At 49.0% G+C, this 20,478-nt stretch overlaps 1 protein-coding gene across 1 annotated transcript; it reads left to right on the forward strand.

Moving 5' to 3' along the window:
- The first annotated feature begins 560 nt into the window (after positions 1-560).
- Positions 561-12,980, forward strand: OVOL1 (ovo like transcriptional repressor 1). Its single transcript, XM_080985496.1, has 4 exons — positions 561-1,239; positions 10,585-10,775; positions 11,128-11,314; positions 12,197-12,980. Exons 1-4 carry the CDS (start codon positions 1,140-1,142, stop codon positions 12,493-12,495), a joined length of 777 nt encoding a protein of 258 aa, XP_080841622.1. The 5' UTR covers positions 561-1,139; the 3' UTR covers positions 12,496-12,980.
- Positions 12,981-20,478: the final 7,498 nt, after the last annotated feature.

Below are 20,478 nucleotides of genomic sequence, written 5' to 3' on the forward strand. Positions count from 1 at the left end.
TCTGCAGAGAGCTATGTGCTTTAAATGTATGGTGGCCTTACTCCTTTTTTCCTTTTAGGTGAAAACTGAAAATCTGGGTTGGTTTGTTTGTTTGTTTGTTTGCTTGTTTAGTTAGTGGGTTGCTACCAAAAAAAGTCTGAAAGTGACTTAGTGCAACAGATAAAAACAATTAAAACAATAACATTTAGACTAATGTACAATACAAAATATCTAGATTATAGGATATGGGTTCATGGGAGGGGCAAGGGGGGCAATTGCTCCCCCCAATTTAGGAAGAAAAGTCCGAGGGGGAGCATAAAAAACCGAATTGCCCCACCCTCCAAAAAAAGAAAAAGAAATGTGTGCGTGGGGGAACAACAGCCAAACCCAGGCGCCATCCTGGAAAATCGTGGGTGCTTTAAGCACCCGCCCCCTCCTTCCCCCTCTCAAACCGGTTTGGCAGCCAGGTAACAAAAGGTAAGGACACCGTTATTTCCAAACGCATGCGCCATCCCCACCACACCCCCAAACATCTGATCTAATTAGAGGCAAGGAGAGGGACGAGTTTTGCTGGAGTCTCTCATTCTCCTGGCGCAAACAGCCGAACTCGCGTCTCGTTGGGGTGGAGGAAAAAGCATCTCCCCCCCCCCCCCACCACCACCACAACAACAGCGAATTCCACCGCGAGCGCGCAACTAGCCGCTGCCCAGACCAGGTGGAGGTGGAAAAGAGACGGCGAAGTGCGAGGGACTTAACCTGCCCGCCTCGCCGGCTCCCTCCCACCTTGCTGGCTGTACCTTGACCCTCCGAGTTCAGCCCGGCGCGCCAAAGACGAACCGGCTCGCGGGGACGGGCGAAACCGAGCGGCTTTGGAACGTTCGGCGCGCGGGCGTTCCATCCGTAGAACGCCGGGAAACTTTTTTTGTATTTCTGAACGTTCTATCCGCAGAACGTCGGGAAACTTTTTTGTCTGAACGTTCCATGGGCGCCCGTTAATAACGAAAACTAATAGGGCTTTTTTTTTTTTTGCTTTGTTTTGTCTTGAAGTAGCGGGGGAAGAGGAAGTGGGCCAGGAGTAAGGAAAAGAGGCCATTTTTGGGGGAGTAGCGGGGGTTTATTTATTTTTTAAATTTTTTAAGCGCTCACCAAAACAACTTAAGATGCCCAGAGCTTTCCTCGTGAAGAAAACTTGCGTTTCTACCGGCAAGAGGAATTGGAGCGAACTTCCCGATGAAGAAAGAGGCGAGATTTACGTCCCAGGTGAGTCTTGGAGGAGAGGGATCTGGAGTGCGGCGAAACAACGGCCGCCGCGGCTTTAGAATTAAAAAAAACCTTTGCTTTCGAGCGAGTTTTAAATTTTATTTATTATTTGATTTTTTTTTTTTTTAAATGGTTTAGAGATGAAAATACCTCCGGGGTGGGGGAGGAAAGGAGAGGAAGGAACCAGGTGGCGCATAACGGCCACCATCGTTGGAGGGCAAACTTACGGGCTCCTTCGGGGCTCCGGCGCATTCCGGAGAGGCTCCGATCCCCACCCACTTCGTTTCCTGAAGGAAGGGGGGGGGGGTCTGAGGGGAAACTGGGAGGAAGGGGGAGCGCGGTGGGTGAGGGGGAGGAGGAGCAGCAGGAGGAGATCATAACTCCGTTCCCCATGAATCACCTCCAGGCAAAACAAGGGAATCGCTGCCTTACTCATGGCAACTCCCACACAGACCTTTTCTCGGAGCGGATCGCACCTGCGCGCCGCGCCGGGCCATCCAGACCTGCCGCTCGCCTGAGAATGCTGGGAAAGGGCAGTTATGCGCGACAAGGCTCCGCTCGATCAGAGCGTGCGGTGTTTAAACACGCCGGCGACGGGGCTGGTTGGTTGGCAGGGAAGATCGAGGCGCAAAGGGTGGCGGCGGCGGCGCCTTTTCTAAGATGGGATTGGGCGCTGCGGACGCCGCTCTTGCTGCTCCCACGCTAATTAAACAAATGCAAACAAGCAAATTTAGAAGTTAGTTAAAGTCTCGCTACGTGCTACGGATTGAGGTGTCAGTGTTTCTGCCGTCCGGCGGAGTTTGTGCTGATTTGGGGTTAAACGGTCTGAATTTTTTAAAAGGCATAAACATTTGAGTTTCTGCAATATTTTCACCAGTAATAATAATAGTAATAATAATAAAACATCGACGACTACTTTGGCAGCCTAGGGCTGTATCCAACTCAGTCAAGTGCCGGATTTACGTATAAGGTCAACAAGCTATAGATTAGGGACCCACTCAATTGGGGGGGGGGGCCCAAAAAAAATTAAAGAAAAAAACCCTGGATGTACATTTCCAAAATATAAGATAAAAAAGACAAATAAAATAAAACCTACATACAGCAACAGTGTTTTGTGTTGTGTAGGCTCCTATGTTGTAAGTAATGGGCCCCCAATCATTTTATGTTAGAGCTTAATAATTATTTCACTGTTAATATACTTCTTCTTAATTGTTTTTCAGTTCAACAATTACTTTGATAAAATACATATTTTGTTATGTGCAAATGGCTTTAGATACGTAGTAGGTCCATAAATTACCATACTGTATAGCATATATTCAACACAAAAACAGCGACAATTTGTTGTTGACAAAGGACAGCTGGACATATAAAGGGCCCCATTACCTTCAGTAGCTTAGGGCCTCATCAAACCTAAATCCAGCCCTGAACTGAGTCCTGCTTGGAGTAAACCCACTGAAACCAATGGACTTTAAGGTAGTGTAGTCATGGCCATTGATTTCTATGGGCCTATTCCGAATAGGACTTATTTGAATACAGCCCTTGCTTTCAAGAGAGAGAGACTGCAGGAATTTGAAGTGGTATGCAACAGTCAGAAACTGAGCTGGGTGCACAGCAGGATTCCCAATGAGTGTGTGTGATTGGCCTGATGAATTTCTGCCTGCCCTACAGCTGTGAAACATGCAGAAAAGCAAAGTATAACATATTTTAATAAATCAGTGTAGCTAGGATTTATGGCTTTATGTTGGGGGAAGGCAGAACCGAGCTGTTAAGTACATTTTTATTTACTGGATTTGGGGGGTGGGCAGCTAACCCCCCCCCCTTCACCCATGATAATCCTCCCACTAACATACACCAGAAACCTTTGCCTAATTCTTGCTTCATAGCATCTCCACCGCTCACCATTCTGCAACAGAATAAAACCCTGCGAGTGAGTTCTGGATTACAGCCTCTTGCCCTAACTGCTAGGCCCTACTCCTTTCCTTAATACAGGGTCCAGAACGATAGTTAGTGCAGTAACTACTGGGTGTCACTTCCCTTCAGGGAGCAAGCAACAGAGAGGAAGAAACTGCATCTTGACTTTCCCCTCTAATTACTCTGCACTTGCGCCCTAGACCAGTGTTTTTCGGCCTTGGTCCCCCAGTTTCTGTTGGACTACAACTCCCATCAACCACAGCCAGCTTAGCCAACGGTTAGGGATGGTGGGAGTTGTAGTCCGGCAACATGCAGGTTGCACCCAAGGTGAAAGAACGCTGCTACATGTTTGTCACTTCATTTTACTTCCAATAATTATAGGCCACTTTTCATCACAGAGTGTCACCACCAATAAAACAATTGATCAGGTAATGCTGTGTTGAAAACGAAAACTACAGACAGATTGTGGGGGCGGGGGAATCATAAACAGGCGTAGTACAACTTGCTTGAAATGGTCTTTGAAGTGGAAAGGTCTTAGTCAAGCACATCTCAGGAGGGAGGGAATTCCACAGAACTGGGTCCACAGAACTGAATGCTCCGTTCCTGGTGGATACGATGAGCTTCTCATCTGAGACCACAAACAGAAACGCCACAAGAAGATCTCATTGATTGGGCAGGGGGCTAAGGGATCAGGTGGTCCTGAGGTTATCCTGGACCCAAGTTTGTAAGTTAATAGAAGAACCCTGAACTTGACGCAACCACATTACTGTATGAGATCATTTCCGTAAGGGTAGCTCTGCCAGACTGTGTACACACCATATATTTAAAGCATATCCTGGGAACGCTAGCTTGTTAAGGCTGCTGGGAACTGTAGTTTTGTGGGTGGGGGGTAAACTACAGTTCCCAGGAGTCTCTGCAGTACGTGTGCTTTAAACATATGGTGTGTGCACAGCTTTAGTCTGTGGTAACAGCAGTCTTGTGACATCTTCAAAAACAAGCACATTTATTACAGCAATACGGTGGTGTGGTTAAGTAATTTTACAGTCTGGTTACATGGGGAGGGTGCCCCATCTTAAGACAGTAATGTGTGTTCCTTGACTGACTTTGGTTGGAATATGGAAGCCAGCCCTTCTGTGTGGGGTTTTTTGGGGGGCATTCCTGGTCATTCTACCGAGCGGGGACCTGGGCTTCTCCCCCTAATGGCACTACTTGTGGCGTAGGTTTTGCAACTCACACTTCGCTTTGATGAGATGCATGCTGCATAATCCTCTGTTGGCAGGTGCATATACAGTGGTACCTCGGGTTAAGTACTTAATTCATTCCGGAGGTCTGTTCTTAACCTGAAACTGTTCTTAACCTGAAGCACCACTTTAGCTAATGGGGCCTCCTGCTGCTGCTGCGTCCGCTGGAGCACAGTTTCTGTTCTCATCCTGAAGCAAAGTTCTTAACCCGAGGTGCTATTTCTGGTTAGTGGAGTCTGTAACCTGAAGTGTATGTAATCTGAAACGTATGTAACCCGAGGTACCACTGTACACTGTATGGGGTAGTGGGAGAATCTTGAGGTGTGTAAGAGACAGAATCATAGCATTGGCAGGGATGACGAGGGTCATCTTGTCCAACCCCTGCAATGCAGGAATCTTTCGAACCCACAACCTTGAGATCAAGAATCTCGTGCTCTACCAACGGAACATAAGAAGAGCTTGACTGCTGCCAGATCAAGCCAAAAGCCCATCTGGCCTAGCCTCCAGTGGCCAGCTCCTGGTGACTGGTATTCAGTGGTAGACTGCCCCTGACTTTGGAGGTTCCATTTGGCGATCGGGGCTATGAGGCCACAGAGAGCAGCAAGGTGGTCATGAAGAGAGCGGGGTGGTGGTGGTGGTGGCACCTGGCTTGGTGATGGAGGGGGAGCCCAAAGGAATTAGGCGGACGCCTGGCGCTCTGCTCGTAAACCTCCCTGTCTGTCTTGGCAAGCATCACAAGGCCTGACTTGAGAGTCTGTAATTAGCTTTTAATTAATCACGCTGGAAGCCTGCTCCTGGTTTCCTCAATAGATTCCAATGTGCTGACACGGGGAAAAGAATTCCACTGGTTCCTGCTGGTCCTCTGCTGAGGACCAAAAGGAAAACAGCCTGCCTTTCATCTGTCTACGAGCTGTATTAGTTCACTAGCAAAGTGTTTCCGCGGGGAGTCTGGGTTAAAGATAACAGGAGGGAAATTGAGGCTGTGTGTGTGAGACACACACAATTACTTTGCTATATCCTGAATATCCTGCCTTCTCTACAAGGAGCTCAAACTAGTGCACATGATGTAGTATGGGGGTGATTAGAGTGTTGGCCTAGGACCTGAGAGACCAGGGTTCGAATCCCCACTCAGCCATGACACTTGCTGAGGTGACCTTGGGCCAGTTGCTGTCTTTCAGCCTAACCTACCTCACAGGGGTGTTGTGTGAATAAACTGGGGGACAGCCATGCACACCACCTTGAAACCTCCACCATGAAAACAAAATATCTGCCTCTCCCTGTGAGGTTGAGAGGAAGTTGTGTGCTTCATGGCTAAGTAGGCACTGGAACTCAATCTTTGGGGTCCTAGTCTGACACTCTAACCACTAGGCCATGCTGCCTCTCCCCCCACTATCTCTTTTGAGGTAGCTTGGGTGGGGTCCCTCTCTTGAGGGTGGTCTGTAGCCTTCCTTCAGAGGTTGTTGGAGAACAACTGCCATCAGCTGTTGCGGAGTTCGAATCTCACCACAGCCGCAGGTTGTTCAGTTTCCTCCTTCCTGATCTTGATTGCAAGCTCTCTGGGGCAGAGGCCTGTGTTTGTGCCTCTGCTTCTCTACAAACAGCCACACCGTGCCTTCTCTAAGTCCCACATTCTGACGCTCCATCCCACTCTCCTGTAATTGTGTCACATGCTAGTGTGACCAAGAAAGTGAACCTGGGGCGGAGCTATGCAGATTAAGGTCTAGGGCTGGGGAAAGTTACTGGGCCACCAGTGATGAGGATATTTGATCTAGCCCCCTCCCCAATTACAGCTAATAATAATAATTTAGTATTTATACCCCACCCATCTGACTGGGTTACCCCAACCACTCTGGGCGGCTTTCAACATATATAAAAACATAATCAAACCATACCCTCCAACGTTTCTCTGATGAAAATAGGGACGTCCCATTCCATAATGATAATTTTACCATTTATAAACCCACACATCTTATTGGGCTGGCCACTCTGGGCAGCTTCCAACATAAATAAAAATAGTGCTTTTTTCTAAAAACATATTTAAGGGTACTCTCATTTTCCTACTCATATTGAAATATTGTCCCTCAATGAGGCCAAACTTAGATTCACAAAATGTTAAGGGGTATGCGTACCCCTGCGTCCCCCCAGAAAAAAGCACTGTATAAAAACATAATAAAACATTAAACATTAAAAAAAAAATCCTTATATATGATTGCCTTCAGATGGCTCTGTGGTCAGATAACTCCATACCCTCCAACATTTCTCCAATGAAAATAGGGGCATCCTGAGGAAAAGTGGAACATTCCTAGATCAAATAAGAAACCGGGACGTGTTCTTTAAATCAGGGAAATAGGGGCACTGGAAAATAGGGGCACTTGGTGGGTCTGTAAAACATTACACATTAAAAAGCTTTCCTATACAGGGCTGCCTTCAGATGTATTCTTAAGGTTATATCGTTACTCATCTCCCTGACATCTGATGGGAGGGCATTCCACGGGGTGGGTGCCACTACCAAGAAGGCCCTGTGCCATTTCCCCCCCTATAGTGCCAGGCTGGAGAGCCTCTGGCCTGCCAGATGTGGCTGGACTCCAACTCCCATCAGCCCCAGCTAGCATAGCCAGTGGTCAGGAATGATGGGAGCTGTAGTCCTGGCAAGATCTGGCAGGCCACGGAATAGAGCAGGCATGCTGCCTGGGGGAGAGAGTGATGAGTGTAAGGAGCCCAAAACACCTGGAGGGGCACCAAGTTGGGGAAAGGGTGCTAAACTAATGAGCTGTCAGGGAGGATGCTGTGACAATGAGGTTAAAAACTACCTTCCACCGCTGGCATTGGGTGCCTTGGCCCTTCCTGCTGGTGTTCCCACAGGGGAGACCAACGTGTCCCAGTCACACAGTCCCCTTCTCATAACGCTGGGTACTTTGCTAGTCACAGCAGCGAGATGCTATAACTAATTGTTCTAGTTCTGCATATTGGGGGGTTCTGTGAAAAAAGCACTCTGTACCTGCTCAGAGACACTAAGAAATTACTTTTTTAAAAAAGGAAAGAAAGCGGAGGATCTGGAGAGGATGGTTATTTTATTTTACTGTTCTTTTTATATCCCACCTTTTCTCCAAAGAGCTCAATGTGGCGTTGAGCTGAGGTCCCTTTGCCCCCCCCCAAAAAAATATTTGAGGAGGCTGCCCCCCCAAGTTGATGGGCATTGTCATTCAAATGGTGTGTGTGCGCTGCATCTTCTGATTGCTGCAGGGTGGGGCTTACCTGCCCCCCCCAAATATTTTATTCAAGTTGGTACCCCTGGATGATATACACAGTTCTCCCCCTCTCTGTTTTACCCTCACAACAACCCTGTGAGGGAGGTTAGGCTGAGAGACAGTGAGTGGCTCAAGGTCACCCAGTGAGTTTCACGGCTGAGCAAGGATTTGAACCCTGGTCTCAGGTTCCAGTCTAACCCTCTGGCCTCTGTGCCTTGCTTCATCCCCCCCCCTCCATTGATGACCACACTTCTCTCCTTTTTGTGGAACTTTGAAACATAGCAGCTTTGATTGCGGCTCAGTTGGAGCCTTGGTTCAGCTCTGGAACGTGCCAGGTGGTACAATGCCTCTGAGCACGTGCAGAGGTGCTGAGTACCTGCAGCCAGCCCTGACACATATACAGTGGTACCTCAGGTTAAGTACTTAATTTGTTCTGGAGGTCCATTCTTAACCTGAAACTGTTCTTAACCAGAAGCACCACTTTAGCTAATGGGGCCTCCCGCTGCCGCAGCACTGCCAGTGCGCGATTTCTGTTCTCATCCTGAAGCAAAGTTCTTAACCCGAGGTACTATTTCTGGGTTAGTGGAGTCTGTAAGCTGAAGCGTCTGTAACCCGAGGTACCACTGTATCTGCAATTAATATGGGGGTGGGGGGTGGGAAGGAAGAGATGTGACTTTCCAGGGAGATTTAAGTTCCAGACCCTCCTTTCAAATTGCAACTGCTTTGGAACAAAACAGTTTCATCAAACTCTTTTTAATTAAAGAAGGGGGGGGGGGAGGAACACCCTGACAAATTTGACAGGCTTCAAATAGCTTGCCAGTTCACTCCGGGCTCCTTGACGGATAAATCAAAATGAAACTTAATACTGTTTCCGTGCGAAGAAAGTGGCTCAAAGAAAATGTGCAGAGATTTTTCTTTTTTAAAAAAGTTTGGTACAAATGGGTTCTCCAGTCTGCAAGGTGTATCTGAAACTTTGCTTAAGTTTCTTTTCCTTTTAATATAATTATTGTTGATCAGCCCCATTTTGGCTACTGATCAGCCTTTGGCTGGCCATTGATCAGCCCTTTTCTGCAGACCCGGTGAGGAAAGCTTGGGTTTGGACATCCTTTGTCTCCACGTTGCCTTTTGAGCCTGGCTTGTTGTGTCCTGAGCCTTTTGTGACTCCCACTTGGCCGCTGCCTAGTGCTGAGGTGTTCTTTCTCTTTCCAACGGAGCGGAGAAGAACGGGAAGGCCGGGAAGATGTGCTTCCAATTGGTTGGAGGGCAATTGCAACATGTGCCCTCCCCCCCCCCGCTTCCCCCCCCCGGGCAGGTGACAGGAGATGGAATTGTGGCGCCGGCCCGGAAACGCTTAATTAACTACTGGGCTGGGTTGGACTTTCCAATAACATCCCGGTTAACCGGTTCTGAGCTGTTTACTTGCTGTTACAGCTGACCCCGGGTGGTGAGGATGATAGTGGAAGGGAAGGGGGTCAGTTGTGGTGGTGGGATGGAGAAGGGAACCCTGTGACATTTTCAGTTGTGTTCCTGTAATGAGGACTAGCGCCTTTGGGGGGGGGAGATGGGTGTTACGTGTTATTCTACGCTTCCTGTCTCCGTGTGTTTTCAGTATTGCATCCACTTACTCCACTCCTTAATTAGCCACTTAATTAAAAGTTAGGCTATGTACACCTTTAAAGCACATTCAGAGCACATTCATTCCCCCTCAAAGAACACTGGCCACTGTAGTTTGTTAAGGGAGGCTGGGAATTGTAACTCTGTTTGTGTGTGTGGAGGGGGAACTACAGTACCCAGAATTCTTTGAGGGAAAGGATGTACTTCAAATGTGTTTTAAAGATATAGTGTGTACATGGCCTTAGTTTCAAGGCAGGTTTGAGGAAGCCTTTTGCATGTTCTCGGAGTCCCGCTCACATTGGTCCCAGCCAGCATGGCCAATGTCCATTTTTTATTATTTTTATTAGATTTATATAAACCACCCTTCATCGAAAGATCTCAGGACGGTTCACAAGATAAAAACACACAAATAAATAGTCAAAACAGAAGCAACAAAACAGTAACCCTCCTTCCCACAAACACATTTAAAATACTTTAGAATATCAATTGGGGATAATGGGAGTTGTTGTTGCGGTGGCATGGGCCACAGGTTCCCCATCTCTGGATTAAGTGAACACATATTATAATCCTGTACCCCTTTACCTGGAAATAATCCCCATTGAATTCAGTGGAACTAAGCAGTGGGGAACCTGCAGCCTTTTCAGTCCCAGCCAGCCTGGCCAGTGGTCGAGCAACATGCCATGGATGCTCTAGTTGAGATCCCTGCATTGCAGGAGGTTGGACTTTACGACCCTTGGGCCATGTTAGAAATTAGCCAGACGCATTTTGCTACTGCTGTGGGTCCAGTTGCAACTAGCTGTAGATTTCTGGGCACCAGGTTGGTGACCGCAGTTTAAAAACTTCTGCCTTAATCCATGGAGACCCATGTTTGGGAAACCTTGACCAGGGGGGACAAGATGGCACTTCTCAGATCCTTGAAGGCCTATTGCAGCAGCGAGGAACGTCTTGCCTTCCAGAGATTCTTGGACCACAACAACTTCCACCATCCCTACTCCTTAGCCCTACTTGCTGGGGCGAGTTGTGGTCCAACAACATTTGGAGTGCAACAGGTTCCCCACTGCTGGCCTGTCACCTCCGTGGAGTCAAAGACTTGCTCCCTGCTGCTGTCCCAGAGGGCAGGTCTGACTTAAAAGGATTGAGTTACAGGACAGGAGATTTCAGCTGAAGGCCAGCAGCTGGGAAGGGCAAGCAGAGAGAGGGGCTGTTGCACCTAGGTCCTGCCCGCAGGCTTCCTATTGGGGCATCTGCTGTGAATGCTGGGCTGGATGCAGCGTGACTGTTTCCATGTTATTGTACCAGTGGAAGTGACCACTCCCTTTCCCACCTTGCAGTCTCCTTGGGCGGCTATGCCCTGTGGAAGGATTTGGAGCCTTCGGTGGCTGAGCCGCCGTCGTACCCGATGCCTTTGGACATGACGATACGGAGCTCCACCTACACGGCTGCCCAGCCCCATTGCACAGCCCAGGTCCCAAGTGGGGTGCATCAGGATGAAGAGCCAGGGTTCTTGCACCCCAAGATCAAGGTATGACCTGATAAGAGGGGGAGATGTCCTACGTTTGAAGGGATTTCAGGTAGCTGCTAGTGGGAAGGGTCTGTTAGAAATTAGCCAGGCGCCAGGCGCGTTTTGCACCTGGCTTACGGCCATTTGCGACCAAGTGAAGATTCCTGGGCTCCAGGAAGGCGCCTGACATCTCCACCATCTGGAGGAGTATGCGTGGGGATCCTTGGATCTTGACTGTTTTCACACACTAATACCCCATCCTGTAGAATTCTATTTTATCTGCACAATCTGCGGGCAGCTGCCCATGCCTCCCTCTGGCTCCATGTGTGCAAGTGAGTCTCACGAAGCCTCTTCCATCATCTTTTCTCTGCAGGTGACGCAAGGCGACGGCCCGGGGGAGCAGTTCTCCTGCCCCTACTGCAAGAAGGGCTTCTCCTACCAGCGCATGCTGAACCGCCACTTGAAATGCCACAGTCAGGTGAAGCGCCACCTCTGCCCCTACTGCAACAAGGGCTTCAACGACACCTTTGACCTCAAGCGCCATGTCCGGACGCACACAGGTGAGCTGTGGTTCTCTCTTACTTGAGAGCAGAGTTGAGGCAGGCCGGTGAAGAAGCACGGGTGTCTCCCCCTCCTGCTGCGACAAGCTCCTCTCCCCACTGGTCTCCCAGGACCAGGAGAGGCGTGAAACGGGAGGAGCAAAGTCAGGCATGCTGGCATAGTCTCAGATTGCTTGGGGAAAACTCTGAAGAGGCGTAGACTTAGGCAGCTGCAGGACGGAGGGGACCTTTAGTCTCAGCAACTGCAACTGCCTCATAGGGTCAAGACCTACTGGAGAGAGCTGCTCCGCTAGGTCTTGCCCCCATGGAGTTGCTTACTCTTCTCTACTATGCAGCAGTGATTCATTTATGGATCTGCCCTAGTTCAGTAGCAGCTGCAAAAGTACCACACCCTTCTGTGTACACGTAAAAGTGCTCTGCTTTTTGCAGCAGTTACTGATCTGCCTGCCCAAAGACGAATGAGAGGGGGTGCAAGCCTAAGAAGAAGGTGCTTTAATACCATTTGGAAAGTTGAAATGGAGCACACTCTGCTGTTGTAAGAAACAGGTCTTTCAGTGTGCCAGCACCTGTACTTTGGAACTCCCCGCCTATTGATATCAGACAGGCACCTTCCCGGTGCCCTGCTAAAATTGTTTTTGTATATGCTAGCCTGTCCGGGCATGTATGAGCTGTCATGTGTTTCCATCTGGTTTTTAGCTTGTCATTGATTTTAATTAACTTTTTTTTTTTAAAAAAAGTGTTTAACTCTTTTTCTGATAATCTCATTGTTTCAAACAACACATTCAAACTTTCCGATTGCACTGTTTCTCCCGCCCAAATGCCTCTGTGTTTTGGGTCCACCGGTGCACTAAAAAAAATACTTTTGTTTCCCACTCCTTGCAGGCGTCCGTCCTTACAAATGCGACCTCTGCGACAAGGCTTTCACCCAGCGCTGCTCGCTGGAGTCTCACCTGAAGAAGATCCACGGAGTGCAGCAGAGCTACGCCTACAAAGAGCGCCGCGCCAAGCTGTACGTCTGCGAGGAGTGCGGCTCCACGGCCGACAGCCAGGAAAGCCACTTGCGCCACCTCCAGGAACGCCACCCTGACAGCCCGCTGCTGCGCAAGGCCACACGCAAGACGGCTGCTGCTGTCCACGCCGGCGCGGCACCCACTCTGCTGCAGGGGGGGCCTTGCCTCTGAAATGTGTGCCTGAGTGTTTTCACGTGGGTGGGGAGGAAGTGCCTGTCCCTGTCCCTGTCCCTGTCCCACAATCCTCTGGCACCCCTCTTCTGCCCTCCGTGCCCCCACCCCCTCTGGCAAGCACAGCCCTCTTCCTAGCTCAGGGATTCTCAAAACTTCTTATGCTGGTGTCTCTCCACGTGGGAGACAGGGCTGACATTTTTATTTTGAATCACGGCACAGAGCGAGAGGGAAAAGGAGAAGAGACTATGTTGGAAGTATGAAGTCAAATGTCCTTTTTTTCCTCTGGGAGGAAGGAGCCGGAAAGCAAAACCCAGAGCGTGAACTCAAAGTGGTTTTCAGGCCCAGGAACGAGACTTTTCCAGTTGCTGCCTTCAATTCCTGCCCTCCAAAAACCCAGTTATTTGGAGGGAATGGAAGGGGGAGGTTGGCTGTGTGGGCAGTGGTGTAGCGTGGGTTGCTAGCGCCCGGGACCACGTGGAGGGAGTGGGTGGGTGGGAGGGAAATAGATGGAGTACGCATGCACATTCAACTTCCTAATGGTGTCCATGTCACCCAGGAAATCGCAGCTGCAGAGATTTTTAAAAGAGTTGTTGTCCGGAGAGGTCACTTCCTGGTTTGCATGGAGAAGCTGTTTTCAACGGAGCCCAACAACGGAAGTGCAAAGCTGTATTGAGGCAGCACTGGGTGTTGAAATTTTGTGCCCCTAACAATTTTGCACCCGGGGCAACCGCCCCAGTGGTGTACACACACACACACACACACACACACACACACACACACACTATGCCAATGTGTACGCCTCAGCCCTAGGACTTTGCATTGTTCTTCAGAGTGATGCTAAGAGTGCCTTAAGAACACCCCTCTTAAGACGGGGGGGGGGGGGGAAGCTGGGGGGGGCGTCCTTGAGATGTTGTTGGACCCCAACTCCCATCAGCCCCAGGTCACCGAGTTCAGAAGTCAGGGAGTCCAGCAACTTTTGGGGTGCCACAGATTCCTCATCCCTGTGATCTCATGGGTTTTGTAAAAATGAAAAAGCATACCCTTAGTAGAGTAGTAGATAGTGCAGGAAAGGGCTTCTTTCTTTGCACAATAGTCATATAATCATGGAAGGGACCTCAGAGGCCTTCTAGCTCAGCCCCCCACCCATGCAGAAAAAGTGCTGCTACAGCATTCCTGACAGGAGGCGGTCCAGCCTCTGTCCCTCCTACAGACATGTAGCTGTTGAATCCAGAGGTTTGGGTGGCTGCACATTTTCCTGATTCTGTGAACCAGATGCAGCCTCTAAGATATGGATTTCTCTCTTTGTGTACTGTAAGAAATGAATGTTAAACATGAGGCTGCCTCTGTACGAGTCCCCGTTCTGGCCTGCCAACCAGCCGCTACTGGAGCTGCAAATCCTGTTTTGTCTTTGTGCCATGGCTGTGATTGCATCCCATAGCTGCTTTCCTTTGGAAAGCAGCGGTGGAGTTAACTGTCCTGTCACATCTCTGTGCTAAGCTGCTATAGGGCCGGCCCTATCGTTGGGGAGGTTGGCTGATTTGGGGCATCATGAAACGACAGCAAATTGTGAAAGTTATTTAAGTTAATAATGTAAATCGTATTTTTTTTATTGCGAGGGGGGTGGGAGAGGCACTTGTGGGATATTCCGCCTTAGGTGTCAAAAGTAACTGGACCAGCCTGGTGCGTTGTTGCCACGCAGGTGTGATGGAACAGTGGGAACGTCAGCATCTTAATGGGACCGGGGCATAAAGTAAATTATATGAGGGTGTGAGTTTTGTTTACATATTGGCCTTCTTTCTCGGATCTGCTGGGAACGGAGCCAGGCCTGTGAATTTTTAATGTTATTATAATATTATTATTATTATTATTATTCATAATCAAGGATTCACCCTCCCATGAATGAAAATAAAGGAACTGAATATTTTGTGAGTCTGTAGGGTGCGTTGTGTTTTTGGATTCCAACAAAGCAGCCTTCAGCATCCTGGTACCTCCAATAGATGGGAGTTGTAGACCAACAACATCTGGAGGGCATCCGATTGCTGAAGGCTGCAAAACTCTACTGCTGAACGCTACAACCACATTTGCTGGGCCCAAAGGGTCTCGCTCTGGATCCAAACTGAGGCCCACAAGCTGGATTTGGCCTCCAAAGAATAAGAAGGTTTCTGCCCAGTTTGGTTTGTAGGGAAGAGGAAAAAAACGTTGCTAATGCAGGAAGGTTTCTGCAATCCCTTTCAGCTATAGGCACCCAAGGCATCTCACGAAAACCTCAACTGTCTACATAAGAAGAGGGACCCTGCTGGACCAAAGACCAGTGGCTCACCTAGTCCAGCTTCCTCTTCCACAGTGGCCGATCAGATGCCCAGTCTGGGAAGCTTGGATGCGAGGCCTGAGTAGTCCCTTGGGGTTACTGGAAGGAGGGCTCACATGGGATCATATTCAGAGGCAGAAAAGGCTTTTATGTGTGGGTGTGACTAAGTGTGTGTGTGTGTGTGTGTGTGTGTGTGTGAGAGAGAGAGAGAGAGAGAGAGAGAGTGTTGGGGTTTGGTCTTTCCCCTTTGATTTACAGTTATTGAAAGAGGGTGAGCAGGAAAGCCCTCCTCAAGGCCATCCCAATACATTTTGGCACCTGAGGAAACCACAAAATGGCGCCCTCCCACCAGGGAAGAAGCTGGGAGTGAAGATCTACCTCAGAAACAAGGGGTGGGGGGAAGCGGCAGCAGGTGATGCGTTCCTTGGAGGCCGGATCCTGCCATCCCTGTGGATCCTAAGGTGGTTGCCTCACCTTGCCCCATGAGTGGGCCCGGCCTGACCCTCCTTCACACATTTCTGCCTGTTTTGTTACTCTTATTTAGTTATTGGATGAATTGACATATCACCTTTAAGGCATGAGTGGGTGGCAGCTTTCTTCACAAGAAAGTTTATCAATAGTGAAGCTTACAAATCAGTGTGAGCCCAAGGAGATTTACTCTAAAACAAGCCCTGTGGAGTCTAGTCCTGGTGCTGCTTGTTTCTTGGCTGAATAAAAATTCTTGTTGAGGTGTTTTTTTTAGCTAGGGGAGCAGTGAGAGGGAAGACCAGAACATAATTACAGTGGTACCTTGGGTTACAGACGCTTCAGGTTACAGACTCCGCTAACCCAGAAATAGTACCTCGGGTTAAGAACTTTGCTTCAGGATGAGAACAGAAACTGTGCTCCGGCGGACGCAGCAGCAGCAGGAGGCCCCATTAGCTAAAGTGGCGCTTCAGGTTAAGAACAGTTTCAGGTTAAGAACGGACCTCCGGAACGAATTAAGTACTTAACCTGAGGTACCACTGTATATTATGTTATGTTATGCAAAGTTAACTAAGCAACCTCCTTTTGACAGGGTTAGGGTGCTGGGGAGACAGATGCCTTGTGAGGAGTGGGGGAGAATAAAAATAAATTGGAGGACAGAGAAACAATGAAGGAGAGCAGATTTTGGGGTTATCGGCGGTGAGAATGAGATTGGCTTTGCCAGGAAAATGGAGGAGGAGGAGACAGCTTGCCCAAGAGGCACATGTTCTTTTCTTCTTTAAAATGAGGACGCATTATACTGTAAACTATATATATATAAAATTATTTTGTCTGAGGATCTGAAATGATTGACATTGACAGGCGGAAACCTCTTCTAATCCTTGCTTTTTAAAAGCGGCCCGGAGAACATGATTTTGTTGGAGAGCTTCACCACAAAATTTGGAGAAGTGTGAATTTTTGAAGGCCATTTGAGTTTTGGTTGGCATGTTGCTTTTAACCCTTCCCAAGACCAATTCTATTTGCCAAGAAACAGACTGGTGATTATTTTTTTTTAGTAGGTAGCTTTGTATTCCTCAACTATTTTGGCATTAAAACCTGCACATGGAATACTTGCTGTGGCCAGCAGAGGGTGCACAGATATTACACATACGCAGTGGATTTTGAAGATTATAAGACAAGCACCTAGAATAACTACAAATGCCACACACCAACTGCAAATTTTCTCTCTCACGCCAATTGCAATGGTATGTTCTAAGATGACACTTGTGGCAGCAGATATCTGGACCATCTGAAAACAAAGAAAATAGCACTTCAGGCTTCAGAAATATTGCTTTTAGGTAAAGGGACCCCTGACCATTAGGTCCAGTCTTGACTGACTCTGGGGTTGCGGCGCTCATCTCGCTTTATTGGCCAAGGGAGCCAGCGTACAGCTTCCGGGTCATGTGGCAAGCATGACTAAGCCGCTTCTGGCGAACCGGAGCACAGCACAGAAACACCGTTTACCTTCCCGCTGGAGTGGTACCTATTTATCTACTTGCACTTTGACATGTTTTCGAACTGCTAGGTTGGCAGGAGCAGGGACCGAGCAACGGGAGCTCACCCCGTCGCAGGGATTCGAACCACCAACCTTCTGATCGGCAAGTCCTAGGCTCTGTGGTTTAACCCACAGTGCCACCCGCGTCCCTACCCCAGTGCAAATTCAACCCATAGATCAGGCATGGGGAATGTCAGGGATGGGGAACCTCAGCTTCAGGGCTGAATGTGGCCCTCCAGACCTCTCTGCCTGGCCCCTGGAACTCTCCCGATGCCACTCCCCATAGCAGGCCACACCCCACAGCAGCACTGCTCCCCAAGTGTGTTTGCCAGACAGGAATGTGTCCTCAAAGTGGATGGAGGCATGCGTGTAGAAAGCATTGACTGTTGGGTGGCTGGAAGACACCATTGCTTCATCTACTTGTTGTCTTTGGCCCCCTGTCCACCTCTGGCATGATGTCAGTGCAAAGAGGCAACGCAGCCCTTGTGGGAGGGCAGTGGCTCATTGGCAGAGCAGGCAGAAGCCCTGGGTTCAGTCCCCAGTGGCATCACCAAGTAGGGTTTGGAGAAATCCCACTGATATCTCACACCAGCTCCTGGGTGCCACTCAATATGAAGTCCAGGGTTGCCTTCCCTCTGGTTGGTTTCTGAACCAGCTGTTCAAAAGCACAGTCATTTGGGGAATCTAGAAATGTTGCCTCTTCGTTGTGAGCGGAACACTCATGTAGCCTTGAGAGTTGCTGCCAGTCCGTGTAGACAATACAACAGTAGACAATACAACAGTTTCCAGTGCTCCTTTGGGCTGAAAGTGCTCCCCATCTTTCCTCTCAACTTTGACCATGGGCATCGAGGAACTAGTGACCCGATTTAAACTCCAGGATTTGGGTGAAGGTTTCCCCCCTGCCTGCGTGGTTTCCCCGAACTTGATGTCTGTCCCTTCATTGGGTACTTAAATTCTTATTCCACTGACGCTGAAGAGCAGAGTCCAAACGCTGGTCAGCGATGCAGACAACTAAGTCATATGTCCCTTGTAATGGGAGCATGCACAAGTAATGAGGATGTAGTTGCAACATTTTGGCACTTAATTGAAATCGGAACATTTTATGTCTGGCTCTCGAGATGCCTTCGGTGAAACCACCGAGTGCTGCTGCTGACCTGAGGATTTCTTGCTTGAGCTGTGCAGACACCAGAACGCTGGAGATGCTGCACACAAGTCAGCACAAGCACTCGGACTCTTGCTTTTAAATCACAAAAGTGTTGAATAATAATAAATAAATTGTTGTTGTTGTTCTTAATTGAAACCCTTGAAAGCAGTTCAGAAGGAGATGCTTGTCTTTCATCAGGCATAGCATTAAAGCAGGGGTTGGGAAAAGCTTGTAACCCAAGGGCCACATTCACTTCTACGCAACTTCCCAGGGGCCACACTCCAGTGGGGGCATGGCCAGAGGCAAAAGAGGGTGGAGCTACTGATACAAATCTCAACACAATGATGTCTACACAATCGCCACACACCTGCCTATCATCCACCTGGACCAGGGTTCCCCAAACTTGGTTCTCCAGTTGCTGTTGTACTACAACTCCCATCATTCTTAGCTAGCAGGACCAGTGCTCAGGCATCATGGGAGTTGTAGTCCAAAAACAGCTGGAGACCCAAGTTTGGGAAACCCTGATCTAGACAAGTGAGAGGCATGATCAGAGTTCAGCCAGGCAAGAACATTTGGGATGCATAGCAAAGCCAGCGAGGGGCGTGGCCTGCAGAGAGGGGGTGTGGCCTGAGGGATAATTCTGAGGGTCAGATAGAGAGCCCTAGGAGGCCACATTTGGTCCCTGGGCTTAAGGTTTCTCACCTGCGTCAATGGATCTCCAAGGTTTAAGACAAGAGCTTTTCCCAGCCAAATTGGGAGTCCTCATGGATCGGCCACGAGGCCTTCTGCATGCACTATGGCCCTTTCACAGCAGATGGAGCTGTTGGCTCTGCTTGTGCCTTTCTTGCCTTCTGCTTGGGGCCACCTGGCCAAATTTATGGCGGAGGGTCTTATATTTGAAAGGGGATCAGTTCCTCTGTTTGTTTGGGATGCCTGCTCCAAATCTGTTTTAAATAGCAAAAGAACCTTAAGGAAGGATAACAGGGATGGGGAGCAGGTATTGAGGAGGCAGACTCCAACATCCCACCGATCAAAATCGGGATGCTCGTTTTTGGTCCTGTGCTCTTGCGGGAACCAGCTGACTCGTGAGAGAGACCAAAAAAACGAGCATCCTTTGGTTTGCTGCTCTAGTGGGAGTGTCAAAATACCAGACCAAAAGCTGGATCCAATCAGAAGCCAAGATGGCTTCTGTAATTCCAGGATGTCCCATTCAAATCAGGATGGTTGAGGGGTATGAGGTTACCTGGTCAATGTCTTGTTTCCGCTATGATGAAATTGGGGAGGGACCTTTCTCAGCTCAAAGGCGTTTCCACTTCCAGGGGCCACATGCCCTGGGGGGGGGGAGGGTGCAAGTAGAAGCAACAAATGTCAGTGTACTCACACGCCTCTCTCTACCTTCCATCCAGCAGTGGGCGGAGTCAAAGTGGGTGGAGCAACGGGGTTGGCTTCTACATGCATGGACCCCTTGTACATTTCTCCATCCTCCAATCAGGTAAGCAAGAGGCAGTGTCTGAGTTCAAGGACACACCCCCGCCTTACAAAAAAGCAAGAAGAAGCAGGGCTTTTGAGAGGCCTAGTCTGAGGATGGAGACATGTCCTGGAAAGAACACAGAGGCATATGGAGCACAGCCTCCAATATTTCTCCGATGGGAAAAGGGACATCCTATTCCGCAATAATAATAATAATGTTATTTCTTTTATATCCCGCCCATCCGACTGGGTTGCCCCAGCCACTCTGGGCAGCTTCCAACATATGTAAAGCATTACAGTCATACCTTGGGTTGAATACGCTTCAGGTTGAGCCTTTTATGGTTGCGCTCCGCGGCGACCCGGAAGTAACGGAACGCGTTACTTCTGGGTTTCGCCACTCGCGCATGTGCAGATGCTCAAAATGACGTCACGCACATGTGCAGAAGCAGCGAATCGCGACCCGCACACGCGCAGAAGCAGGTTGCGTTCACTTCAGGATGCGAACGGGGCTCCGGAACAGATCCCATTCGCATCCAGAGGTACCACTGTAAATGTTTAAAAACTTCCCTATGCAGGGCTGCCTTCAGGTGTCTTCTAAAGGTTGCATAGTTACTTATCTCAGGGTTCGCGCAACTCCATGCCCTCCAATATTTCTCCGATGAAAATAGGGACGTCCTAAGGAAAAGCGGGACATTCCGGGATGAAATCAGAAATGGGAACAGCTTCTGTAAATCTGGGATTGTCCCTGGAAAATAGGGACACTTGGAGGGTCTGATAGAGGGCCATATCAAGAGGCCTGGGGAGGGGGGCTGCACCCTCCCCCTGGCCTGAGGTTCCTCACCCTTCATTTAAATCCATGCATATCTATGAACATATGGGGAAGTTATGCATAGCTGGGCCCTCTCTTGCTCTTTCTTTTCTGCTGACTCACTTCTCCTCCAGAAACTTGCATGCACCCCGACCCCTTCTATGTATCGTTGTACCACATAAGCAATAGTACGGCACTTACAACTTTGAACTTTCGTGCCACACAACCACCAGATCCACTGCACTGCGGAG

This window comes from Podarcis pityusensis (genome assembly GCF_964106645.2).
Source record: "Podarcis pityusensis genome assembly, chromosome: 16".
Taxonomy (NCBI): Eukaryota; Metazoa; Chordata; class Lepidosauria; order Squamata; family Lacertidae; genus Podarcis; species Podarcis pityusensis.

Coding starts and splice junctions, on each gene's coding strand:
- OVOL1 (XM_080985496.1), top strand. CDS start 1,140: ATGCCCAGAGCTTTCCTCGTGAAGAAAACTTGCGTTTCTACCGGCAAG. Junction 1,240..10,584: donor AGGCGAGATTTACGTCCCAG/GTGAGTCTTGGA, acceptor CCCACCTTGCAG/TCTCCTTGGGCGGCTATGCC. Junction 11,315..12,196: donor CCATGTCCGGACGCACACAG/GTGAGCTGTGGT, acceptor CACTCCTTGCAG/GCGTCCGTCCTTACAAATGC.